Source organism: Muntiacus reevesi, chromosome 1 (genome assembly GCF_963930625.1).
Source record: "Muntiacus reevesi chromosome 1, mMunRee1.1, whole genome shotgun sequence".
Lineage (NCBI taxonomy): Eukaryota > Metazoa > Chordata > Mammalia > Artiodactyla > Cervidae > Muntiacus > Muntiacus reevesi.
Window position 1 is genome coordinate 53,440,664 of NC_089249.1, and position 27,194 is coordinate 53,467,857.

Here is a 27,194-nt window from a genome sequence, read left to right on the forward strand (position 1 = left end):
TGCAGCATGCCAGGCTTTCCTGTCCATCACCAACTCCCAGAGCTTGCTCAAACTCATGTCCATCAAGTTGATCGTGGCATCCAACCATCTCATGTTCTGTCGTCCCCCTCTCCTCCCACCTTCAATCTTTCTAGCATCAGGGTCTTTTCCAAGGAGTCAGCTCTTTGCATGAGGTGGTCAAAGTACTGGAGTTTCAGCTTCGGCATCAGTCCTTCCAATGAACACCCAGGACTGATTTCCTTTAGGATGGACTGGTTGGATCTCCTTGCAGTCCAAGGGACTCTGGACAGCCTTCTCCAACAACACAGTTCAAAAACATTAATTCTTCGTTGCTCAGCTTTCTTTATAGTCCAACTCTCACACCCATACATGACTACCGGAAAAACCATAGTCTTGACTAGACAGACCTTTGTTGGCAAAGTAATGTCTTGGATTTTTGATATGCTGTCCAGGTTAATCATAGTCAACCTGCCCCACCCTGTCCCCTAAATCAGACGCTGCCAGGCCGGCTGCCATGTCGCACTTGCTTTATTTCTCACCATTTACCAAAGTGATTTCTCACCATTTACAAATGTGGGGTGGGATAGGGGGTGTGCAAGGGGCTTCTCCCCACTGGGACAAGAAGGGGGAAGAGTTTGAGGGGGCACAAAGTAGGCCCCCAGGGAGAGTCCGGAGTCCCTGCAGGGGAAGAATGGTTCTGCCCCCCAATTCCGCCTGCTTTCATTTGAAGGGCCCAGACCCTAGTATGGGTGTGGTTTGGGGAGGGACGGCCACCCCCCGGTACCAGGGCCCCAGCTCCTTGGATCCACTGCTGCTGCTTCCGCTGCCGCCAGCTCTGGGCAGCCCCTGGGCAGGAGTGGGTGGCGGGGACGACCTCAGACTCCAGGTGGAGGAAGGCGCCTCAGCGGATGAGGGGTGCCGAGCGGTCATTGGTGACAGTGGGACGCAGCTTGACGGTAGCAAAGGGGTTCGTACCCCTGGCGGTGGGGAGAGGAAGGAGTGAGAGGGGCCAGGTCCCCAACTAGCTGGGGATCCAGGGGAGGCATCTGGGCATCTGAACTAGGCATCCGCCCCTACCTCCTGTGCCCATGGGGTTGCCTCCACTCAGGCCCACCATCTCCCCAGCCCTCTGCCAAGCCCAGCCCCCTCTGATGCTCGCTCAGGGGACTCACCGAGGGAAGAGCTCTGGGGGTTGCTGCTCCCAGGACGTGAGTTTCTGCAGTGAGGGGGAGGGAGGATCGGGTTTGGTGGGGAAGGAGCAAGTGAGCCCCCCACCCAGCTCCCCACTCCAGCAGGGCAGAGAACTGGCCCAGAGAGGCCCCTGCAGTGCCAAGCTCCTGCGAGCAAGGTCAAGCATTTGAAAACCCTAAATGCTGTGGGTGTTAGACTTGAGAAGCCTCTGGGTAAAGTACTATCTCCTAAGACTAACACCGCTCCAGAGAGGGTGCTTTTCCAGTGCTCCCATCAGGACCCTGGGGCTCCCCTCTGCTAGAGGAATCTTTCCCCCCGACCCTCCACCCCAGACTCAAGAAGCCCATTCTCTCCCTCCCTGCACAGATGGGCAGGTTGAGGCTGGGCTGGGAGGGTCCCCTCAAGTCAGCCAGGGGCAGGGCAGGGAGGGTTACCCGGTCTCCCTGCCTACTGGACCACCCCCGGGTTGAGAGCAGGCTGCCGGAGGGGGCCCACCTTGACATCACTGGCCACCCCCATGCTGCCCATGCTACTTCGGCGGCTGCCAGGCAAGGGTGTAGGTACGGGGCTGGGGGTGCGGCTTGGGACCCGGCTTGGGGTTCGGGAGCGGGACTGGCCATCCCAGTAGTCCGAAGATGCTGTGGAGTTGCCTGGCCGGTCCAGGAGGTCATCAAGGCTGTGGCTACCCCGGAGTGGGTAGGACCTGAGTCCAGAGAAAGGAGGGAAGAGAAGGGGGCCAGGGTTCAGGACCTGCTGCATCAAACCCCATCTACTGGGTCCCCTGAGCATCCTACATCCTCTTCCCCTGCCCCTGGGTGAAAGGGGACTGTTGGCTTGAAGGTAGTCCTGAGAGGAGGCAGAGGGATGGACACAATGACCTTCAACCTGTAGTGAGATGGGGGCGCCCTTTCTCCAGGGGCTAAAGGAGGCTGGGCCCACTCAGGACTGCAGCTCAGAGATGCCCTCCCTGGTGGGTGGGACCACTCGCCCCACCCCGCCCAGCCACTGAAGCCCCCTCCCCTGCCCCACCTCTGACCAGTGGTACCTAGAAGGCAGCTCATTCACAGGGCTCCTGGGGTTCATGGAGGTCACTGGGTTCAAGGGGTTCATGGGATTCATGGGCAGCTCTTCCAAAGGCTTCACATAGGCCTCAGGGAACCAGCCGCTCCTGTGGGGTGGAAGCAAAAGGCCCAACAGCAGTGATCAAAATACCACTTCTAAGAGGAGTCGATGATTACTGGGCACTGCTGTGTGCCAGGCCTGGCTCCAAGAGTAATTCACTTCATCCTTTGAAGGAGGTCTTTGCCGTCACTCAAAGCCACCCGTTCAGACTCATGGGTCCTACCAGGGGCTGGGGTGCCTTAGAGAGGGGGAACTGGAGATCTGAGAAGGAAATCGTTGTATCTGAGGACATGGAGTGGCAGTTTCATTCCCTACTCACTGAGCACCCACCTACGAGGGCCCATGGAGAGCCAGATGCAGTCCCTGCTCCCTAGGGGCTCCCAGCCCGGCAGGGAGACAGATCCACAAACAGATGATTACAAGGGTGATGCCCAGGGGAGAGGGTGGGCTGGGCTGGGGTGGGGGACCGCAGGCAGCTGTGGGAGCCCAGAGGAAGGAGCACCAGAGCCAGGGGTGCCTGGCTACTAACCCTCCACCTTGGGCCCCCTGGTTCCGGTGACTCTGGGCACCCTGCCCGTGGAGTCTTTGATTGGAAGCTCATTACTGCACGTTCAGACCAGCCAGGGTCATAGGAGAGACACTATGATCGATGTTCCCTAGCCTTTTCAGATTCCACGGAATCCATCAGATTTTTGCAGAACACGTGGGGAAGTATTCTCCAAAGAGCCACCGAAGACGCCCCCACCCCAGACCTAATCAACAACATTCTCACCTAAAGGTAACTGGAAGCTATTTCAACTCAAACTGACAGAATAAAACCATTTTCAGAACGTTTTACTTCTGTTTTCACCATAATATGCCTACTGATGAAACCTGCCATTGCTTTCCCTAACCTGAATCACGGAAAGAATAATGATGTCCCAGGACTGTGATTTGGGACCTCTGATCTAGGTGGTTTTATTTTTTTTTAATTAACTTATTTTAATTGGAAGCTAAAAACTTTACAGTATTGTAGTGGTTTTTGCCATATACTGACATGAATCAGCCACGGGTGTACATGTGTCCCCATCCTGAACCCCCTCTCCTCCTCCCTCCCCATCCCTCAGGGTTGTCCCAGTGCACCGGCTTTGAGTGCTCCTGTTTCACGCACTGAACTTGGACTGGTGATCTGTTTCACATATGGTAATACACATGTTTCAATGCTATTCTCTCAAATCATCCTATCCCACAGAGTTCAAATATCTGTGTTCTTTATATCTGTGTCTCTTTTGCTGTTTCACATATAGGGTCATCATTACTATCTTTCTCAATTCCATATATATGCGTTAATATACTGTTCTAGGTGGTTTTATAATTAGGTCCCCAGGAGGTTTGCTACACACCTGTTTAGGGAACTTTCAGGGTGGCACCCTGCTGCCCTCTGACGTGGGCCTGCAAAGCAGGTGTCTTTTCCACCACTCATGTTCTTGGTCATGTCTCCACCCATTGGCTCCTCCTCCTGTTCCTGATCCATGCGGTCATCTGCCATTCACCCATCTATCCACACAATCATCCTGTCCATGCATCGCTCATCCATGAGGGCAACCACCCCAGGACCGCCAATCCACTCACCCATCCATCAGCACTTGCCCACTGCCCACCTCTCTGTCAATCCACTCACACGCCTCTTCAATTAGTCTATATGTGTACCCCCCATCTGTGCATCCTTCCGTACCCTCTTCCACCTGCCCATCTGCTCACAGGAACACGCATCCACCTGCCCACACCACCCTCATCCAGTAACCATCTACTACCCCACGTGGCGAGCACCCTCACATGCACCTGCTGACTCCTCTGTGGGTGTTCCATTCATTCATCCCCTCTTCTTATCCTCATTCATTCCTCTCTCCTTAGCAGGAGTGGGCCTGGGCACCACACAGTCTCTTGCCCATAAAGCCCTGTGAGGGGGCGGGGCGCTGCGTGGCTGCAGCAAGCTCCCACCTTCCCCCTTTTCTCTGGCAGAGAGAGTGGTCCCTGCTTTCCTCCAGGCTTGCAGGACTGTGGTGTACTCCCCCGCCTCCCCCTTTTCTATTGCGTGGTGTCAAAAGCAGCCCCAATTCATGTTCTCTAGGGATTTCCCCCGCGCCTGACTGCAAGGGGCTGAGCACACTCAGCTTGCAAGGTCCCAGCATCTCCCCTGCACCTGGCCCACCTCCCTGTCCAGTCTCTTCTCAGAGCTTGGCTCACTTTGAGGGGCAGGGTAGGTGCCCAAGCAGTATGGTTCCGTAGTGTTCTCATTTGTGAGAGAACCTTCCCCTTCCCCATCCTGTCCCATCCTCTCAAAGGCCACCACCCTGAACTTGGTAAAGAGGTTCTTCCTTCTCTGGCAGAAGGGATGAGGAAAATAGGGTGGGACAAGGAGAGGGATGGGAAAGGGGAGAGCTGTCCGAGGCCCCAGGGACAGCCGCTATCCTGGAAGACTCAGACGGAGCTGGAACCCAGGCATCCAGTCCGCCGTCCGACCCACCCTGCGCCCCGGGGCTCCCACTCACGAGGATGAGCCCTCCAGCTTGCCATAGAGCCAGCCGTTCTGGGCTTCGGGCACCAGCACCTCCACGACGTCTCCGGCTGAGAAGCGCAGCAGCGTGTGGTTGGCGCCCTCCGAGTGCGAGACCAAAGCGCGGACTCTCCGGGCGCCGCCGCCGCCCCCGCCGCCCGGGCGCTCGCCGAAGGAGTTGGAGCGCGAGCGCTGGGTGCTGCTGCTGTAGAGCGAGGCTGCCGGAGGGGCGGGAGAGCGCCGCGCCACGTGGGTGGGAAGTCCTCCCCGGCGTCTACCCTCGATCCCTGCCGCTGCAGCGCAACCTCGGTCCCTCTTCCCGGCCCCGGGGCCCCAGCCTGGGACCCCGGCCCTCCCTCTGCGCTCCGGGGGCTACTCACAGGCGGACGGCGTCCGGGGCAGGGACCGGCGGTGGTCTGGCTCCAGCTGGGACGCGGACCTCGCCTCGGCTGGCTCGGGGCCGTAGGAGCCGGAGCCGTGCCGGCTGCGGGGGGAGCCGAACTCTCCCAGGGGCCTCTGGGGCTGCGAGGGGAGACGGGCAGGGGAGGGTGCGGCGGGGAGGGGCGGGGCCGCGGCGCCCTAGTCCAGCCCCCACCCCCAGTCCCAGGCGTCGGCGTAGGGGTTCTCGGGCCGCCGGCCGAGCCACCACGGGGGCGCCGAGGCCGCGCCGGGGCGGAAGGAGCGGCGGAGGGGCGCTGCGTAGACCGGCACCCTCGGGGGGTGGAGGCTCCAGGCGGCGGGCCTCAGGCCCCAGGGTCCCGCGGAGGGTGCCGGGGGCGGCGGGGGCGCGAACGGCGGCGGCGGGGCCGCCCAGGGCCTCACCATGTCCAGGCGGGTGGGCGTCAGGCGGCCCGAAGGGTAGGGCGGCCCCAGTACGGGGCCCAGCAGGCCCGGGGAGTGGGCGCGCGACGGGCTGCGGCTGGCCTCCGACTGCTCCTTCCACAGCAGCACGCGGTTCTGGAGCATCCCCCGGGCCTGGCCAGGAGGGTACGCAAGCGTCAGCGAGGTCTGAGCAGCCAGCCCCCAGACTGCCCAGGGGACCGAAAAGTGGCATCCTCGACCTGCAAGCTGAGGGTGGCCGGAATTTCTAGCCGGAAGGAACCAGAGATTGGGGTCACATTGGGGTCACACACCGTCCAGGCCTCCCGGTCCTTTGCCGAAGGCGCTTCAGTTTTCCGGGAGCAGCCTCCCTGGCTCCTCTCTCAGTCTCTGTGCTTTGAGTGAGGCTCATTCTCGATCTGATACTGGGGTAGGGGTACTGGTTTGACCACTCGTGTTGCTCCAAGACTTCCCTGGTGGTTCAGACGGTAAAGTGTCTGCCTACAATGCGGGAGACGCAGGTTCCATCCCTGGGTCGGAAAGATCTCCTGGAGAAGGAAGTGGCAACCCACTCCAGTATTCTTGCCTGGAAAATCCCATGGACAGAGGAGCCTGGTAGGCTACAATCTACGGGGTCGCAAAGAGTCGGACACGACTGAGCGACTTCACTTTCACTTTCACTCCATCCTCCTGGCTACAGAGATGGAGTCAGGGATGGGCACCTGCCCAAAAACTGTGCTCAAAGAACCAGTCCCAGGACTTACCCTGGAATAATCTGGAAATTTTTATTCTCTCACCTCATGGAGTTTGCTAGATATCAAGGGATAGTGTGAAGGCAGAGGGATCTTCAGCTAAGCAACAGAGTGGCAAATTTCTGATGACAGCTGTGTACTCCTGGATGCAACTTTACCTGAAAGCCTTGAACTTCCCAGTGACTAATAAACACTTTTGTGTAAGCCAGTTTGAGTAGTTGCTTAGAAGAAGCTTTTCAAATAGTTTTTCCAGCAAGCATCTCTCTTTTAGTATCCCCAATACATGGGCATCTAACTCTGTTTGAATACCTTCAAGGACAAGAAACTCAACAACTGACCATATAGTCCATAAAAACACAGGACCGGGGAGGGTTTTAAATGTTAGACCTGCTGTGTTTATTAATCATGTTTTAATTTTTCTATATTTTATGCTTTGACATTCTGTGTGTGTGTGTGCTCAATCACTCAGTTGTGTCTGACTCTTTGCCACCCCATGGACTGTAGCCCACTAGGCTCTCTGTCCATGGAATTTTCCAGTCAAGGATACGGAAGCGAGTTGCCAGATAATGCTTTGACATCATGGGCCTTGCTAATTCTGAAAAGACTGCCCCTCACAGGGCTAGATAATTCCTAGAGATAGTAAACAATTTGAGCACACTTTTCATCAACCAATCAAAACCCCACATCCTGGGACTTCCCTGGGGGTCCAGTGGTTAAGACTCCACACTTCCACTTCAGGGGGCGCTGGTTAGATCCCTGGTCCAGGGAACTAAAATCTCATGTGCTGGGTGATGCAGTGACAAAAACAAATGAAAAAGTCCGTATCCTCAATTACCTCCTTCTAACTCACACACCAAGCCAGTATTTCCCCTGCCCTAAATCATGCAACCCAGGTACTGAACAACTAGAGATAACTCCTATAGCCCAGAGCTCACTGAAATCATTTAAATCATCTAGTCCTAAACTTGCCTACCCTGCTTCACCCATCCCTTCTCACAGAAACCATAATCAAGGTTCTGAGTCATACTTTCCCTTGGCTCCTTCTGCCTCTTGACCAAACCCTGGTGCTACCCCAACATGGCCCTGCGTGGCACGGCATGGCCGTTTCTCTTGGGAAGTGTGATACGTAATACAACTTCTTTCAGTGGCATTGATCTCTCTGTGTGGTCACTCAGGTCATCCTAGGTACAATCAGAACACCCTGCTCTCCACTTATAAATGTCTCTCCACTTTCTATTCAAACACTCGCTCCCTCAAGGCCAAGTTCAGGACTGTTGCCTTAGGAAAAACAAAAGCTTCTCTTTGGGGACCTCCCTGGTGGTCCAGTGGCTAAGACTCTGTGCTTCTAATGCAGGGGGTCAGAGTTCAAGTTTGGTCAGGGAACTAGATCCCACCAGTGGCAACCGAGGGCTTTCCCGGTGACATTAGTGGTAAAACAGCCACCTGCCAATGCAGGAGATGTAAGAGACGTGGGTTTGATCCCCAGGTCTGGAAAAAGCCCTGGAGGAGGGCATGGCAACACCCTCCAGGATTCTTGTCTGGAGAATCCCATGGACCGAGGAGCCTGGTTGGTGTACAGTCCATAGGGTCACAAAGAGTCGGAAACGACTGAAGTGACTTAGCATGCACACCGCAAAAATGGCAAAACTAAAGATCCCATGTACCACAACTAAGACCTGGAATGGCCAAATTTTAAAAAGTAAAAACAAGCTTCCCTCTGTTGAGCATCAACTCTGTGCCAGGCCCAGGGTTAAAGGCTTGACCTCCATTATCTTACTAGATTCTCCCAATGGCCTGGGAGGTAGGTGTCATTATTACAAAAGAAGCTGCTGAGGGTCAGAGCAGTTAGTGACTGTCTCAGGGTCTTGCATCCAGTAAGCAATGGAGTGGCTTGTACTTGTCTGTCCTGAGGAAGCTTCCTGTGACTGTACTTTTCAATGATTGCTCCCTTCAGGCTGGCCCAGGTGCTGAAAATCTGACCTCAGGCAGCAAAACAGAGCTCACCTCCCAGGAGCAACTAGTCCAGTTGGTCACTAGGTGTCCACCCCCTCTTTGCCTTGCATAATTAATTACTAAAACAACAGAAAGAGAAAATGCCAAAGGCCTTTGTACGCTTGTTTCGGACTCAGTGAGCAAAGCAAGAGCATACGCGTTTGCTTACCATAAAGAAGGGTTTTTGTCCAATTTGAGAGCACCTGCCAGTGTACTAGGGGATTCTCAGAGTCCTGCCCTGGACAAGACTCAACTTGAGTGGCTCCCTTCAGCCCTGCATTTAGGCAGTTTAGTCAGTCGTTGGGAAGAAACATAGAGGAGACCATGGGAGAATTTAAAAAATCATAACGGAGTGCGAAAGCCATTCTAAGTATGAGACAACTCCCCTAAACTATAAAAGACTGGTAAATCTAACTAAAAAAAATTTTGTTAACATGGCAAAGCTCACAATAAGCAAAATCAAATGATCAATGACAAACTGGGAAAATGTTTGCAACTCATCACCAAGAAAGGGCTAGTTTCAGTAACACATCAAGAGTTCCTATAAATTCATAAGAAAAATGGAGGAAAAGATACTGACCTGTCACAGCAAAGGAAATCAAATGGCTTGGAAACATGAAAAGATGTCAATCTCACTTATAAGACAAGTGTAATGTAAAACTATATTGAGATACCATTTTTACCTTTCTGATTAGTGAAGATCACTGTTGTCAAGGAAACAGGGAATCTCCGCCCTTGCTGGTGGAAGTGTAAATTGGTAGAGCCAATGTTTCTATCCCTGGACACACCAATCCCATTTCTAGGTACTTATCCTAGAGATCTACTTGCACAACTGCAATAAACCCAGGGTATAAAGGCATGTTATTGATTAGACTTGGACTAAGCAAGGATTGATCACTGGAGACAGAGGAGAAAGACACCTTATTGAGCTTTGGCACTTAGAGTTCTTTCAAATTTTGTGAATTCTGCGTATAAAAATACTTAGCAGGTACATATTTATATTTAACTGTCTTAGGAGTTAGATCTTGTATGTCCTAAAGCCCAGCTGGCTCAGAAAACATGCTACATATTCCCCCACACCTACGGGAAGTCTGGTTCATTCAATCAACTGCTTCCTCCTGAGAGATAATCACTCAACAGGAATCAGCCAATGGAGAGGTCAGCTCTCCTCTTAATGCTGGAGTTAACTGTTCAGGATACAGGCAGAAAGAGGAGCTTCCTTCCAAAGAAGATTTATACATGGCCAGCAAGTAGGTTGGATCATCAAAAAAGGAAAAGAGTTCCAGAAAAACATCTGCTTTATTGATTACGCCAAAGCCTTTGACTGTGTAGATCACAACAAACTGTGGGAAATTCTTCAAGAGATGCGAAGACCGGACCACCTGATCTGCCTCCTGAGAAACCTGTATGCAGGTCAAGAAGCAACAGTTAGAACTGGACATGGAACAACAGACTGGTTCCAAATTGGGAAAGGAGTATGTCAAGGCTGTATATTGTCACCCTGCTTATTTAACTTATATGCAGAGTACATCATGAGAAATGCCGGGCTGGATGAAGCACAAGCTGGAATCAAGATTGCCGGGAGAAATATCAATAACCTCAGATAAGCAGATGACACCACCCTTATGGCAGAAAACAAAGAAGAACTAAAGAGCCTCTTGATGAAGTAAAAGAGAAGAGTGAAAAAGCTGAGTTAAAACTCAACATCCAAAAAATGAAGATTATGGCATCCAGTCCCATCACCTCATGGCAAATAGATGGGGAAATTGTGTAAACAGTGACAGACTTTATTTGGGGGGGGGGGGCGCTCCAAAATCACTTCTGATGGTAACTGCAGCCATGAAATTAAAAGATGCTTGCTTCTTGGAAGAAAAGCTATGACCAACCTAGACAGCATATTAAAAAGCAGAGACATCACTTTGCTAACAAAGGTCCATCTAGTCAAAGCTATGGTTTTTCCAGTAGTCATGTATGGATATGAGAGTTGGAGTATAAAGAAAGCTGAGTGCTGAAGAATCGATGCTTTTGAACTGTGGTGTTGGAGAAGACTCTTGAGAGTCCCTTGGACTGCAAGATGATCCAACCAATCTATCCTAAAGGAAATCAGTCCTGAATATTCATTGGAAGGACTGATGCTGAAGCTGAAACTCCAATACTTTGGCCACCTGATGTGAAGAACTGACTCCCTGGAAAAGACCCTGATGCTGGAAAAGAGTGAAAAGAGGAGGAGAAGCAGATGACAGAGGATGAGATGGTTGGATAGCATCACCAACTTGGTGGACATGAGTTTGAACAAGCTCCGGGAGTTGGTGATGGACAGGGAAACCTGGCATGCTGCAGTCCATGGGATCACAAAGAGTCAGACACGACTGAGCGACTGAACTGAACTGAACAAGTATGTGAAAGATACTCTGCATCATCAGCCATCAGGGAAGTGCAAATCAAAACCACAATGAGATACCACTCCATACTCACTAGGATGGCTATAATCAAAAAGCCCCAGGGGCTTCCCTGGTGGCCCAGTGGTTAAGAATCTGCCTGCCAATGCAGTAGGACACAGGTTTGATCCCTGCTCTGGGAAGATCCAACACGCCATAGCGTCCATGCTCTGCAACAAGATAAACCACCCAAAGAGAAGCCCGTGTGCTGCAATGAGGAGTAGCCCCCACTCACTGCTACTAGAGAAAGCCCGCCTGCAGCAGCGAAGACCCAGAACAATCAAAAATAAATAAATAAATAAATCTTTTTTTAAAAAGCGCCAACAAGTGTTCATAGAGAAATTAGAAACCTCATAAACTGCTGGTAGGAATGTAAAATGGTAAGAGTCTGGAAGTTCCCAAACAGTTAAACAGAGTTCCTTAAACAAAGTTACCATATGACCTAGCAATTCCACTCCTATATACCCATGAGAAATGAAAACATACATCCACAGAAAAACTTCTACAGATACCCATAGCAGCATCATTCATAATAACCAAACTGCAGAAACAAGCCAGCTGTCCATCAACTAATGAATGGATAAATAAATGTGGTATATCCAGTTGATGGGATCCTATTTGGCAATAAAATGAAATGGTGTATGGATACAACACCAACACCGATGAACTTGAAAAACATGATGCTTAGTGAAAGAAGCCAGTCACAAAGGGCCAAATATTGTATGATTCCTTTTATATGATCTTCCCAACCCAGGAATCAAACCCAGGTCTCCAGCATTCCAGGCAGATCCCTTACCAACTGAGCTACCAGGGAAACATGAAATGGCCAGAAGAGGTAAATCTATAGAGACAGAAAGTAGACTGATGGTTGTTTAAGGCAAGGGGAAATGGGAGGATTGAGAAATGACCAGTAAGGGCATCACATTTTGAATGTGATGGAACTTCCCTGGTGGTCCAGTGGCTAAGACCCTGCACTCCCAGTGCTTAAAGATACCACATCCCACAACTAAGACCTGACGCAGTAAAAAAAAAAAAAAACCCTTGTGGCATGGATGCACAACTCTGTCAATATACTACACCATTGAACTATACACTTTAAATGGGTGACTTGCATGGTGTGTGAATTATCTCAATAAAACTGTTGAAAGGAAGAAGGGACTTCTTGGTGATTCAGCAGCTAAGACTCTGCACTCCCAGTGTAGGGGCCCAGGTTCAATGCTTGATCAGTTCAGTTCGGTCGCTCAGTCTTTGCAACTGAAAATTCTGAAAGAGATGGAAATACCAGACCACATTACCTGCCTCTTGAGAAACCTGTATGCAGGTCAGGAAGCAACAGTTGGAACTGGACATGGAACAACAGACTGGTTCCAAATGGGAAAAGGAGTGCGTCAAGGCTGTATATTGTCACCCTGCTTATTTAACTTACATGCAGAGTGCATCATGAGAAACACTGGGCTGGATGAAGCACAAGATGGAATCAAGATCACTGGGAGAAATATCAATAACCTCAGATATGCAGATGACACCACCCTTATGGCAGAAAGTGAAGAAGAACTAAAGAGCCTCTTGATGAAGTGAAAGAGGAGAGTGAAAAAGTTGGCTTAAAGCTCATAAGATCATGGCATCCGGTCCCGTCACCTCATGGCAAATAGATGGGGAAACAGTGGAAACAGTGGCTGACTTTATTTTTCTGGGCTCTAAAATCACTGCAGATGGTGACTGCAGCCATGAAATGAAAAGACGTTTACTCCTTGGAAGGAAAGTTATGACTAACCTAGACAGCATATTAAAAGGAAGAGACATTACTTTGACAACAAAGGTCCATCTAGTGAAGGCTATGGTTTTTCCAGTTTTCATGTATGGATGTGAGAGTTGGACTATAAAGCAAGCTGAGCGCCAAAGAATTGATGCTTTTGAACTGTGGTGTTGGAGAAGACTCTTGAGAGTCCCTTGCACTGCAAGGAGATCTAACCAGTCCATCCTAAAGGAGATCAGTCCTGGGTGTTCATTGGAAGGACTGATGCTGATGCTGAAATCCCAATACTTTGGCCACCTGATGGGAAGAGCTGACTCATTGGAAAAGACCCTAATGCTGTGAAATATTGAAGGCGGGAGGAGAAGGGCATGGCAGAGGATGAGATGGTTGGATGGCATCACCGACTCAATGGACATGAGTTTGAGTAAACTCTGGGAGTTGGTGATGGACAGTGAGGCCTGCCAGGCTGCAGTCCATGGGGTCACAAACAGTCAGACACGACTGAGTGACTGAACTGAACTGAACTGCATTTGCCTTGATTCTTGGGCCTAACATTCCAGGTTCCTATGCAATATTGTTCTCTACAGCATCAGACCTTGCTTCCATCGCCAGTCACCAGTGAATGAAGCACCAGTGATGGAAGCAATCCTTGATCAGGGAACTATTAATAGATCTCACATGCTGCAAGTAAGAGTTTACACGCCACAACTAAAGATTCCGCGGGCCCCAACTAAGACCCGGAGCAGCCAAATAAATGCACAAATAAATATTTTTAAAAGAGGAAGAAGCAGCGGCTCATCCCTGGAGGATCACTCGGTGAGAGGAGGGATATGGGAGAAGGCCCAGCCCTGAGGCCCGGGCTGGGTGTGGTAGTGACAACTGAAGAATGTCAGCCACAGCGGAAATTAGTCACTGGGTCCATTCAGGTCTCCTACCTCTGCTCAGTGCCAGAGGGCCCCAGGGTTCAGAAACAGAGACTCAGAGAGGGCCTGGAAAGGTAAGGATGCTGAGGTGGAGAGGCAGGAGTTGGCTGCTGGCTGCTGGGAGCAGCTGACTGCAAGGACTCGGGTCTCCTGAATGGTAGCCTTTGTTTTCATCTTTGGAGGGGAGAGAGCAGGGGCAGCAGGCCCTAATCCCACTGGGCTCCTGCCTATGCCAAGCTCCACCCTTGTGCCAACCTTCTGCAGGGGCAATTATCTCCCTTCTTTTCCAGATAAGAAAATAAGACTCAGGCCTGAAATCACTTGCGTGAATTTGCAGCCAGGGTGCAGTATTTGGGAGACTAAAGAAGAATGCAAGGAAATGGAAAGAGAAACTAAACAAGACCACAAAGAAATCCAGACTTCCCTGATGTCCCAGTGGCTAAGACTCCAAGCTTCCAATGCAGGGGGCGTGGGTTCAATCCCTGGTCAGGCAACTAAGATCCTACATACCATGCAGTGTGGCAAACAAACAAACAAACAAGACAATAAATGAATGACTATCTGATGATACAAATAAAGAAAAAGAGTAAATAAAGTCAATATCTAATATCTACAGAGTGGAAGGAAAGAAGGGGATGGGGAGGAAGGGAGGGGAATTCATTGCACTGCCAGCTCACAGAGAGCACAGCCCCTAGAAAGTTCCATTAGTGGTTCCCCAGCCCCAGCTCACCCGGCCAAAAAACTGCAGGAAGGTGTTGGAAAGCAGCAGGTGCTTCTCGGCCAGGAAGCGGTAGCGCCGCTTCTCCTCCAGTTCAGCCGCCCGCTGACTCTCAGACACGAAGGCCTGCATCTGAGCGTGCAGCCGGTTCACGCTCTCCTGGGGGAAAAGGAGTGCTGGCTGGAGGCTGGGGGTGGGTCCCTCATCCAGCCCCGAGGGCCAGCTGTCTGAGGCCTCCCTCTCCTTCCCAAACCAGCCACCTCCTCCTGGAGGCCTCCTCTGAGCACCCAGCCCCCACCCTCCCTTCAGAGCCTGCCCTCTCCTGTGAGTCTGGGCTCTGCCTGCTCTCCAGCCCAAGGGCACTTCTCCCAGGTCGGGTTGGTGTCTGAGCCACACCTCTGTCCCCAGAACCGGGCACAGGGCCGAGCCCAGAAGTGAGGCCTAGGGAAGATGGTTTAATGAAAGTGCAAATTAATGGATTAATAACCCCCTGCTTGGGAGAAAAGATTCCAAAGAGGAAAGAGATGAGCTTAGTAAAGGAGCCAGGAGAGAAGGCAGGAGAGGAGATAAGGTCTTGGAGATGGAGGCCAGGCACGGGCCCTGACCTAGGGAGGAGGGGCTGGGCTTAGCCAGGGGGCAGGAGGCGTGTGTGCGGGGAGAGGGACGGGGCTGCTGGTGGGTTACGCCTCTGCACCGTGATTAGGGGCAGCGTGACTGAGGACCTCAGGTTTTCCCAGTGAAATAGGAGAAGGCGGGGAAGCCAAGGGAATGCGAGGAGGGCCACACAGTGACTAGGCAAGGAGTGGTGTTGATGGTGTCCCTGTGACCAGGGATGCCCTCCAGGGGCCGGCTGACCCTCCAGCTACGCTCACCACTCGGGGTGGGGCAAACCACACGCCTGGGGTAGGGCCGGTGCTGGGTGGGGGAGCTCGGGTGGGTGTCGGGGGTCCCTGAGAAGCCCGGGGTCATCCCTAGCCCCTGCACCTTCATCTCCCGTGCGTTCTTGTCCCTCTTGCGCTCCATCCGCCACAGCTGGGACATGCTCTTCTCTAGGTTGGCGGCTCGGTGGCGGTACTCCATCTCATAGTGCTGGCGGCTGTCCTTGGATGGGGTGGAGAGAGGAGGGAGACCCCCATGTCCAAGGGCTCAAGGCACCCGGCCTATGGGCCAGAGCGCTGGACAGGGGCAGGGGGCTCAGCTGGGAACATGTACGACCTGGGCCCAGTCAGTGCCCAGCACTGGCCTCAGTGTGCCCATCTGTCAAATGGGGAGAGGCAGTCCTGCTGGCGTTGGGCTGGGGGGCCAGGATGGGTGGCCAGACTCACTTTGATGAACTGCATGTCCAGCTTGGTGTTCTTCTCCATGTGCTGCAGCAGGTCTCCATGGAATGTCTGCACCTGTGTGGAGTGCAGGGTGGGGTTGATCAGGGCGACCCGATCATCCCCCAGCCCTGGCGTTCCATTGCTCACTGTGCTCCTGACACACCAGGCTCCTGACCAACCATCAGAGAAATGGGTATAACAAGAGACCTGGTTGGACGCAGGATTAAACAGTTAAACATACAAAATATTTAGTGCAGTACCTAGCTTGAAACACACCCTCCATAAATGTGTCGATACCTTCCGTTTCTCCGTGCCTTGATTATGCCTACCAATCTTCAAATACCAACCTCCTTACCCCCTCTGCTGGGAGGCCCTCCTGACTCCTTAGGCACATTCCATTATTCTTTCATTTTGTTTCTAGAATGCGTACAATGTCTTTGGTCATTGTTCATTCCTCCAGCCGTAGGATGGAATTTGTTGCTGGGCCCCTGGTCATAGCCCCATTTGTGGGAGTAGCAGGAACCAGGTATGTTCCGTCTCTGTATTCCTGGCACCATGGGCTGGGCCTGGCCCAGTGAAAGTGCTCACAACTGTTCACAGGTGTGGCAGGTTCCCATGGCAGGTGGGAAGGAGGTGGCTGACCACCCAGGTGACCAGGAAGACCAGGACGGCTATTGGGCTCAGGCTCAGAAGAGCTTCATTCTAGAAGTTTTAGTTCCTCCTCCAATTTGCCCTGTAACTTTGGATGAGTTGCTGTCCCTCTCTGGGCCTCTGTTTCCCCATCTGTAACGGGAAAGCTTTGGCCAGATGCTCGCTATAGTTCAGCTCTAGAACCCAGTGAACTTTAATTCTGTGGGCCGTGGTGATCAGCTGGCACGTTCCCCTTTGTCCTCCATCAGCGCTCTCTGGGTCACTCGGTGTTGTTGGGACATTTCACCTAAATCTTCCCAGCTGCCCCCTTTGCTCTCAGGTTCAGGCTGCCCCCTGCCACCTTGGGGGACCATTCTCTGCTCAGCCTTCTCTGTCTGCCCGGCCTTTCCCTGGAGAAGCCCTGCTCAGGAACCCTTGGGGGATCCCGCTTCCCCTGCCCCACAGGTCTCCAGGCTGTGCTGTGGGAGCTCTGTCCCTCAGGAAAAGGAATGCTGGTAATCAGAAAGGCCAGCAAATTAGAAAACTTTTCAGTGTTTCTTCCACAATTGTTTCTGAAACCTTGTTAACCGGTCTATAAGGGAGCTTGGGTGTGACCTCCTTGGGGCTGGCCAGGCCTTACATCCCCAGTTGTGGCTCCTAGTGTGTGTGCTGGGGGTGGGAGTGTTTCAAGCCGCTCTGAGTCCCTGTTTCTGCCCCAGAGGAGCCCTTTTTTGCTGGATCCAGGCAATAAGGAATGGAGACTTCCGATCTGTACCTTCAGGACATCTCAGTTCAAGATTTCTGATCAAACACAAGATGTCTGTTCCTGAAAATTCCCACATCTGGCAAAGCTACCCAATATAAAAACAGGGCTTATGGAAGATGCAGGGTTGGGGCCGACCCTCGAAACCCTGGCAACCAGAGCACTAATAGAGACCGTGAATGGTGCTGGAGGGATGAACTTGAACCACAACAAAGGCCACAGAAAAGATTAAAAATGCGCAAGATCAACAGAAAGGACACATGGGCAACACCTTAATTACTGCAAAGCTGGCATGCTGAGGCAACACAGGTGGCGGTGGGACTGTCACCACGGGGAGCGTGGGAGGCGGTGACACCTGCTCCCAGCTTAGAGTCCTGGGAGGCTCGGAGCCTTGCTCTCCCCAGGGAGGCCTGGGTGCAGGAGCTCTTTTAAAATGTTCTTAAAATACAGCTTAAAGGGCTCTTGCTGTCAGTGCAGTGACAAGTTGGGGGCTTTCCCCTTCTTATTTCTGTTTGCCCTGTTCCCCTCCTCAATAACTAGGAGACATCACTTCTGAACAAGCCACTCCCATGTCATAGGATATGGCTCCTTCTGCTTCCAGCCACGTAGGAACTGAGTCAAACCACAGAAATGAGTGTTAGGGCAGGACAGGTGGATTGCAATTCTTCCCATGACCAGGGCTTGGCTGTGATCACTGAGAGTGTAGAGGACACAGACCCAGGATGCCTCAATCGGACAGGGCGCCGGCACCACTGGGTTAAAGGAGAGTCGTCATCAAGCTCCTAAAGAAATGGATCTAATAAGAAGTTTGATACTTGAAGAGACCTTTGAGCTCTTGCTCTTGGGGAACCAGAGGGCTGCCTATAAATAAGCAGGTGCTTCTGAAACAAGGAAGTCGCCTACTCCAGCGCAGGCTGAGAATTCCCAGCAAATCGGAACAGAAAGTGCGGTCCCCTGCTCCCCTCCCCATGAGATACGCTCCGTTAGCAGGTCCTGTGAGCTCCTCCGTACAGAAGATGAGAGCAGACCCGCTGTCACGAACGTGCACTGTAAGTTCCATATTTCGAGGTAGTTCAGTAACTGCATCCATCAATACAGGAAAAACCCCTTTGAAAGAACTGTCTGTGTGGGCTGACCACAACTCTCCTCCTCCCATTTGCTCTTGAACACCCTCCTTCAGGCTACGGCCCCACCAACTACACCAACAAGAGAGTTGTCAAAATCACCAAGATTCCATCCACACCACTAAGTCCCATGATCAATTTTAAGGATGCACCCAACTTCTCCTGTCATCATCATCAGACACGGCTGAACACGCCCTCTTCCTGAGACACCTTCCTCCCTCAGCTTGCAGCCCACCCCCCGTCCCTGTTTCCCTCGCATCACCCCCTGACTGCTTTTCTCCATCTTTTTCTGATCCCCCCTCGTCTCTCTGGTCCCCGAAGGTTGAGTTGCCCTGGGGCTCAGGCTGCGGGCCTCTTCCCTTCTCTATCTACATGGTGAGCTCGTGCAGTCCACAGGCTGCCGACTCCCAGATATATATCCCTACCCAGACCTTCCCCAAAATTCCAGTCTCATCCATACATTATTTGGGCTCCATTCAGAAAAAGGAAGAGACCAATACTGAAGATAGGCTACGAAGGTATTAATATAACATACAGACAATAAGAGTCCCTGAGAAAGAAATGCAAAGAAAGAGAACAAAAAATTTTCTAAAAAACTGTAACTAAGGAAAAAAATAACAAACTATATTGAAAGAGTATGTATTTAACAAAGAATATTGTCCCAGACTGACTAATATCAAGATATATTCTGGAAAAATAACTAGACTTAAGAAAAAGAAAAAACTTGGGGTTATCTAAGGCAAAAAAGATGGTTGGATGGCATTGCTCATGATTCATGACTCAATGGACATGAGTCTGAGCAAACTCTGGGAGATAGTGGAGGACAGGGAAGCCTGGCGGGCTGCAGTTCATGGGTTTGCAAAGAGTTGGACACAACTTAGTGATTGAACAACAACAACAAAGGCAAAAAAAACAAATGATTTACAGTGGAGAATATAGATTATTAGACTTTTTTTCAGTGGCAACATTCAGGATGAAAGATAAAGGAAAAAGGAGAAAGAAAGAAAGGGGAGGAGGAAGAGAGTGAGTGAAAGAGGAAAGAAGGAAGGAAGGAATGTGAGGCAAGGATTTTATATCCAGCAAAACTGACTTCCCCCAGTACAAGGAAAACAAGCTGTTATCTCGGTGTCACAACTCAGAACATTGTTCACATGAGCTCTTCTTGTGGGGACAATCAGAGAACAAGACCAAAACAACAATCAAGACATGGACATGGGGTTGGAGGTGAATATTAAAAGCATAGCTACTTGTAAACAAAGATCAGTGAGGGTGAAAGGGGAGCAGACACGGTATAGTGGCTCTGGGTTCTGACAATGTAGACAGAACACAGCTGCAGATACTGTCCTTTTCACATGTTGAAGATTTATGGCAACTTTATGTCAAGCAAGTCTATTGGCACCATCTTTCCAAACAGCATCTACTCACTGCATGTCTCTGTGTCACATGTTAGCAATTCTCTCAATAGTTCAAACTTTTTTTTATTATTGTCATAATCTGTTAAGGTGATCTATGATCAGTGATCTTTGATGTTACTCTCACAAAAATTGTGACCTGCTGAAGGCTCAGATGACGGCTAACATTTTTAGCGACAAAGTACTTTTAAATTAAGGTATGTACATTGGGTTTTTTGACATAATACTATTGCACACTTAACAGACTACAGTGTCATGCAAACATGACTTTTATATGCGCTGGGAAACCAAAAAATGTGACTCGCTTTATTGTGGCATTCGCTTTTTTGCAGTGGTCTGGAACAGAACCCACAATGTCTCCAGAGCATGCCTTTGAGAGTGAGGTGGGAGGCTGCAGAGAGCAAATGTAAAACAGACTTTAACTGTTTTCAGAGATCATATTGGTGGTGGTAGAATCAGTATCATTATTCAGCGGCTGTTGTGTATATGTAATGTGATATAGCAAATGGTAACTGTGGTATATTCTTCTTTTTCTGTGTGCTTGGGAATCAGGACTTTTGTGGGAGTGTGGGGGGAGGCACACTGTGCCGCTTGCAGGATCTTAGTTCTCTGACCAGGGATTGAATCTACACCCTCGGCAATGAAAGCATGGAGTCCTAACCAATGGACTGCCAGGGAATTCCTGAGTATCAGGACTCTTGATGTGGAACAAAAGAGATACCAGCGGAATAGAGAAGAGGTTAACTAAAAACCTGGTGCTAAATCTGCATTGGAAGTATCAGTATTAATTATGAAGAATTCTATCTTTATATACATACGTGTGTATATATATGTGGTTTGTACAAATGTATATATGTATCTATGTATGCACGCATCTGTGTATGTATCTAGGCATATGTATCCTATCTATTATATACACATATGTTTTTATGTATAGCATTGGCCACTGAAAAAGTCTAGGAACAGTGATGAACCCAGTAGCATTGGACACCCCCAGTGAGTAGATAATGGTCTTGAATATCACTTCCCACTAAAAGCAAAAAAAATTTTTAAAAGGGCTTCATGGAGAGATGACTGATTCTGTTTGCAGAGCAGCAGAAGTACCAGATGAGAACAATCTTGTCAGGCTAGATAGCGAGGAAGCTGTCAGACCAATGAGGGTTGTGCCAAAGAATTCACGTGCCAGACTGAAGAGGCTGCTGCTGGTCAAAGAGGGAACACTGTCAACTTCAGTGAAATAATGATTGCAAAGGAGTGAAACACATCCTCTCTAGTCATGCCAAATGGATGGAACCTGAGTCTGAGCCATCCTCTGGATCCAGGGAACAAAGGAGCAAGCTGAGCTGCGCCAGGATTGTTCAGAAAACCAAGTCAGAAGGCCCCGAGTCCTTCGATGGATAAACTGTAAGGACAAGAAAGGGATGGTGGAGGAACCACGAGATTAAAAGAGACTCAAGAACATATTTTAAAAGAGAGAGAGAGCAAGACAAATTCTAGTGTCTGGGTACATACGACTGGGTGATCAGTAAGGCAGAAACACAAGGCAGTGTCAGAACTGTGGTCATTTTTGGAGGAAGAGAGGGCCTGTGATTTGATGGGGGCCTGTGGAAGGGCCTCAGGGAGGCTGACAAAGTTCCTGACCTGGGTGGGGGTTTCAAAGGCAGTCAGCCTGATAATGATTCACTGAGCTCGAATTTGTTCTGTGACATTTTCTGTGCCGGTATTTTATTTTATTTTTTGGCCACAAGCCATGTGGGATCTTAGTTCCCCGACCAGGGATCAAGCCCGTGCCCCCAGCACTGGAAGCAAAGAGTTGTTTTAGTTTACAATAAAAAAGGTTTGGTTTAAAAAAAAAAACAAACACAAACAGCCCAGATCCTGCCATTCCTTTGCTCAACACACTCACAGGCGTGGCCAGAGTCCTGACAATGTCCACAGGGCCTGGCCCTTGTCAGCCAGGGGTCATCTCCACACTGGCCCTCGATGCCTCCACTCCAGCCATGCGGGCTTCTTTAAGCCTTCCTGTGTGCCGACTCCTCTGCCTAGAACACTTCCCGCAGTTGTCCCCCTGCTTACTCCCTACCTCCTTCAGGCCCCTTCTCAAAGTCACCTCTCTAGAGTTGTCTCGAATATCTGTTAAAAATCACATCCCTCCAATACTTTCTACTCCCTTCCCTGTTCTCTTGTCCTCCATAGTGCATTCTGCATCTAACCCATCACACATATGCTCACTTATTTGTCCTGGGTTTTGTCTGGCTCCCCCTTGGGGAGAGCAGGGGATTTGTCCGCTGTATCCCCCGAAGTGCCCATTGCAGTGCCTGGCATAGGGTGGTGAATAGTTGTTGAATGAATGAGCCCGAGGGGGAGATGGCCTCTGGTGTGTTGGGCCCAGTGTGGCTCTGGCCGAGGGCCCTGCCCTGTTATCACAGCCAACACACCGGTACCCAAAGAGGGCAGCTCTCCTTTCAGAGCGGGCCTGGGGGACGCTCATCTCCATCCAGCCCAGGCGTGCCACGAGTGACATGACAGTCATCAGACACAGGAGAGGAAGTCACAGGCTGCCAGGGTGGCCTGTGCTCTGTAAGTCCCCGCCCAAGCCCCGGGAGATGACACAGGCTTAGCACTAAGCCTCAAAGTGTCTGGGAAATGGGCCAGGGATACGGTTTTATCGAGTGGAGGTGGATGCTTGTTTTCTGCTGGTGAAACTCTTCCCCATTTTGCCACGGCTATCAAACTGGTGAGTATTTTATGGTGTCCCCAAATTGCACCCGGACGTCCAGTGTTTTCCCACACACACATTTGGGAGCCATGCAGTCACGGTTAGTTGAAATTTCTTTCTGAGCTTCCCAAGGCCCTTCATACCCAGCCGCGCCCACCTCTCCTCTCCACCAGCTCCATCCCCAGCTCTCTTCTGCCAGATGCCATGCTCTGCGCATGCTCAGCCCACAGCACCCCCTGGAAGGCCCTCACTTCTCCTCTCTCTCTGGTCCAACCCTGCTCCCTTTTCAAAGCTTGTTCTCTCCTTCCCAGGCAGTGAAGCCCTGCTCAATGCCAGGTCCCCATCCCAGGCCTTGGAGCTACAGAGAAGACCACATCCCAGCCCTGGCACAGCTCCCAGTCTTGGCAGGGGTAAAGACAGGGCATCAATTCTGCTTCTAATCATATCTAAGGTACATAGAGGGCTACAGGTGCCAGCATCAATAGTTAATACTTATCCTCTTAAGAATGCTATAAGGCAGTTTTGATTATCTCCATTTCACAGACAGATAAACTGAGGCACTGAAGTTAAGTAGCTTGCCCAAGGTCTCAAAGCCAGCAACTAGTGAAGCTGGGCTTTGAACCCAGGTACTCTGGCGCAGAGCTGGTTTTCTTCACCACCACTTGTTAAGAACGGATGTGTATGTGTTCTCGCTCTGTCATATCTGACTGTTTGCAACCCCATGGACTGTAGCCCTCCAGGCTCCTCTGTCCATGGGCTTTCCCAGGCAAGAATACTGGAGTGTGTTGCCATTTCCTCCGTCAGGGGATCTTTCCAACTCAGGGATCGAGTCTGTGTCTCCTGCCTTGCAGGGGGATTCTTTACTACTTGAGCCGTCAGGGAAGCCTAAGAACAGATAGAAGCATCTATTGGAGTCCAGAGGAGGAGAGACTGAATTTGCCCAGGTATCAGGAAAGACTTCCTGGAGGAGGGGACGACGGTGCTGGCTGACAAGGGTCGGGGTGAGTGGGTCCTCAGCTGGAGAACAGTGTGACAGCAAGCAGCCTGCGGTGGGAAGACCAGGCCGTGTCTGCAAGAAGGCAGCTCTCTGGAGGGTCCGGGCTGTGACTGGGGTACCAGGGAGGCTGCTGGATCAGCAGGGCCAGGAATCCCTTACAAGTGGCTGAGTTTAGTTCTGCAGGTCACGGGGGTGTGGAAACGTTTCCTCCCGGGAGTGATAAGGTCAGATCACTGGCTGCTCCCTGGGAGAGCGGAGGGAGGGGTTAGGGAGGCCGGTAGGGGCAGGGCCCTGGGCCTGATGCACCTGGGTGACGGGCCTTTCTCTTCCTGGCTCCTCCACTCACTGTGGAATCTTGGGTGAGTGACTAGAGCCCTGACTCAGTTTCCTCCTCTGTGAAATGGAGATGGAAATGCACCTGCCTCCAAGGTCGCTGATGTGCAGGTGAACGTGCCCGGCAGATCCTGGCCCTGGCAGGGGTGCCTAAGGGCAGCCGCGGCTGTCATGTTACCAGGGTCCTCTCCGAGAAAGGGCGTGGAGGTTGGTCCCTGGTCCTCCACAGAACGCCGCCCGCTCTCCCGAGGGACCCCACCGGGCCGCGGGTCGGAGACTCACCACCACCTCGAGGTCAGAGTTCAGGTGCCGCTGGGTGTCGGACATCTGCACCAAGATCTCACCTGGAGGCGAGGAGGGCCGTGGCTTCAGTTGGGGGGGCTTGTCCCATCACCCCCTTCCCACTGGAAGGGCCTGCCCAAGCTGGGTTTGGGGACCAAAGTCCAGGGGTTTCCCACACGCCTCTGGGACTCTGGCAGCACCTGTCCTACCCCGGAGAGCTCCTGCAGGGAGGGGTGAGGAGGGCATGGGTTCCAGAAGGAGAGTCTGCGCACTGGGCCCTTGGGCTGCCAGGCCCGTGTCTCTGGGGAGGACTTCCTGGAAGAGCCAGGCGGTAAAAGGAACCCTCTCTGGGACCCGCGAATGGGGGGCAGGCAGGCCCTCGGCCTGAGGGGAGGCGCCAGGAGGCAGAGCCTGGACCACACGAAGAGGTGGGGGGAGGTGGGGCGGTGAGGCGTGTCCCCCAGGCCCCAGAGGTCAGCAGAGCAACAGGGGAAGGGGCGTGCCTCACCCAGAATCTGCGAGGTGGAACTCTGCAGGGCCTGCTCCCCAATCTTCTGGATGGCGTTGAAGTACACCTCGGCCGCCTCGGACAGAGCTGCGTCGAGAAGGGGAGGCGTCCAGCCGCAGCTCCTCCCCTGTGTGCTCCCCACCCCCCATTCTGGAGGGCTCTCCTTCGGTCAGGAGAGTGTGGGGGGCTCTGGGGGGCGTGGGAGAGGGAGGGGGTGCCTGGGCCGTGTATGTGTGTGTGTGTGTGTGTGTGTGTGTGCGCGCGCGCGCGCATGTGTGTGTGTGTGGAGAGGTAGAGTTGGCCAGAGGAGAAGCAGGGGTGGGGGCCCTCCCTGGGGGGCAGGACCCTGTGGGTGGGGGTGCAGGCATCTATGTGTGTCAGAAGGCGGGTGTGGGCAGGGATGTCGGGAGGCGCAGGTGTAGAGGCTCAAAGTGGGGGTGGCATGGGCTCAGGTCGCTGGTGCAAGGACTTTAAAATCCTAAAAAGCAGGGAGCGGTTGGGTGACGCTCAGCCCTGGGTGTGTCCCCGGCTTGTCCATCGAATCCAGAGCTCACAACCCTCTGCTGATTAGCGATGGGGGTGGGGCGGGGATGTTGGGAAATGGTGGGGACGGGAGCTGTTTGCACAGGCACTGAGTCAGGGGGCGAGATTTGGCTGTAGGTGGGTGGATGGGGGGCCGGCCAGGGTGTCAGACTAGGGGTGCTGAGGTGGTCGGAGTATGGCAGTGGGCTCAACAGCTGGCACTGTGGGGTGACATGTAGAAGTGTGTGTGGTTGAGGTCCTGTGAGCCCGCGGGGCCGGGCGCTGCATCTCTGGGAGCATCTAAGGGGCACATGAAGGGGTGTGAGGGGTCTCTGGCCGCAGGGCGTGAGGGTGACTGTGACACATGGGAGTGTGTAGGGACAAGGCTTCATGGGGTGCAAAGATTACAGCGGAACGTGCGATTGCGTGGGTGGGGCCCGGCACTCACCGTGGAAGGCCCGGAGGTAGTTGTTCCCCAGGTAGACCAGGTTCTCCAGGGCGGGGTTGAACTGCTCCAGAATGCTCTGGAGTCCGAGGGCAGGGGGAGGGAGGGTGGAGGAGGGGAGCGGAAGACCGAATGAAGGATGGGCCTCAGGATCACGGTGTCCCCCCCAGCCCCAGTTAGAAGCCTGACTTGGGGGAGCCGACTTAGAGCCCTGCAGTCACCCAGAATCCTGGCTTTTGGCTGCAAGGGCCTCAGAGGCCAGGATCCAGGCCAGCGTCCCCTTGGCCATCTCCTGCTCATCACCTGGCCAGTGGGCATTTGCGCCTAGAAGGTTCTCCTCCCACTGGGCTGAAGCCTACTGTCTGTCACAGCGCCCAGCTGGGCACGGCTCAACCTGCCCTGAGTTCAGGACCTGTGGGCTGCTGACAGCCACCTCTGGGGCAGGCGCAGAGCTTGCCCTGCTCAGAGAAGAGCCCCTCAGGAGCCAGGCTATGGCTGGGTCACGTGGGCCACCACATGGCCAGTGGAGAGCGCCCTGGGTGATGAACTTAAGACTTGAGTCTGGATTCAAACCCCAGCAGGCCCTCTTCCTCCCTTGATGTCTTTGAGCAAGGTGTCTCACCTCTCTGGCCTCATTTTTCTTATCTGTCAAATGGAGTGATTATTTTCTACTCCACAGGTGGTGTTTTGGGAGGTTTACATGTTGTTAAGGGTCCTACACACCAGAGGTGCTCAATAAATGTCTATGGAGAACGCAGCAACCCCTCTGGAGTGGGGTAGGAAGTTTGAGTGTGGGGCTCGGAAACCAGAGAGACAGAGAGGCAGAGATAGGGAGACCCAGACAGAAAGAGACAGAGAGACTCCTCCACCCTGGGGGTCCAGGCGGCTCTTTGGGTCCCCTGCTCCCAGCCAAGGCCACCCTGGGTCCTGTCCTGCTGCATCCAGTGTTTGGGAATTGGGGGCTCCAGTTGAGTGCTATCTCAGCAGGCCTGTCACTCATGGGATGAACCTCTGCTCTTGGAGGCTCAGGTTGGGGCTGGAGGGCCAACTGCCCCCAAGGGACCCCACCCCCAGGCCCACAGCTCAGCCAGCCTGGTTCTGGGCCTTCTTTCCCAGAATAAGCGGCTGCCCTGCTCACCCTCTGTCTTCCAGAGCAGGCTGAACTTCGAGCCCTGGGAGGGGGCCCGGCCCACACGCTCACCTTGTAGATGGCCATGGTGGATCTGTAGAACTGGTCCATCTCGGGGGCCATGGAGCGGGCGTGCCCGGGCACTGAGCAGGTGTGGACAGGGCTGGGAGCGCTGGGGGTCGGCACCCTCCGATGGCCACTGCTCGGCGGGCAGCGAGGGAAGCAGCAGAGCAGGACCCAGCGAGGGAGGGCCGGCCGAGGAGGAGGTGACAGCTTAATTATTCACCAGCCAGGGATGTCAGAATGCGATCTGGGGTGTAACCAGACCCGGCGGGGAAGGCGTCCTGTGACGCGGGTGGGTTCATGTGACCTGCCCTTCAATTATTTACCCCCGAGCCGCGGACCAGTGGGCACGCGTGCATGGTCACTCTCCCAGGTCACCGCCTCCAGGAAGAGCCTTGGCGGGCCTGCAGGGACCCCTGGTCATGGGGGCCCCCCGCTCTCCCACCTGCCTACACGGGGCAGTGCTCACCCTACTGGGCTCAAGTGGTGCAGTGACCACCCCGGACCCTCCCTGACAGCCCCTCCCTGCGGGGGGAACACACCCACATCTCGTCACTGTTCTCAGCCCCTTCTCTTCCCCGAGCCGCTCAGACTTGCACCCCAAGGGCCGAGGCTCCCACCTCTGCTGCCGTCCGCACCCCGCTTCCTCCACATGCTGGAGACGGGGCGGCACAAACCCCAGAGTCACACCGACCTGA

At 52.8% G+C, this 27,194-nt stretch overlaps 1 protein-coding gene across 1 annotated transcript; it reads right to left on the reverse strand.

The window, feature by feature from the left end:
- Positions 1 to 517: 517 nt before the first annotated feature.
- Positions 518 to 26,692, reverse strand: BAIAP2L2 (BAR/IMD domain containing adaptor protein 2 like 2). The gene is made up of 14 exons (XM_065923748.1): positions 26,506 to 26,692; positions 25,308 to 25,383; positions 24,338 to 24,424; positions 23,830 to 23,891; positions 15,573 to 15,644; positions 15,232 to 15,348; positions 14,260 to 14,406; positions 5,672 to 5,824; positions 5,230 to 5,371; positions 4,845 to 5,067; positions 2,237 to 2,359; positions 1,687 to 1,894; positions 1,173 to 1,216; positions 518 to 977 (listed from the first exon to the last, which is right to left on the reverse strand). Exons 1-14 carry the CDS (start codon positions 26,554 to 26,556, stop codon positions 902 to 904), a joined length of 1,581 nt encoding a protein of 526 aa, XP_065779820.1. The 5' UTR covers positions 26,557 to 26,692; the 3' UTR covers positions 518 to 901.
- Between the last annotated feature and the right edge of the window lie 502 nt (positions 26,693 to 27,194).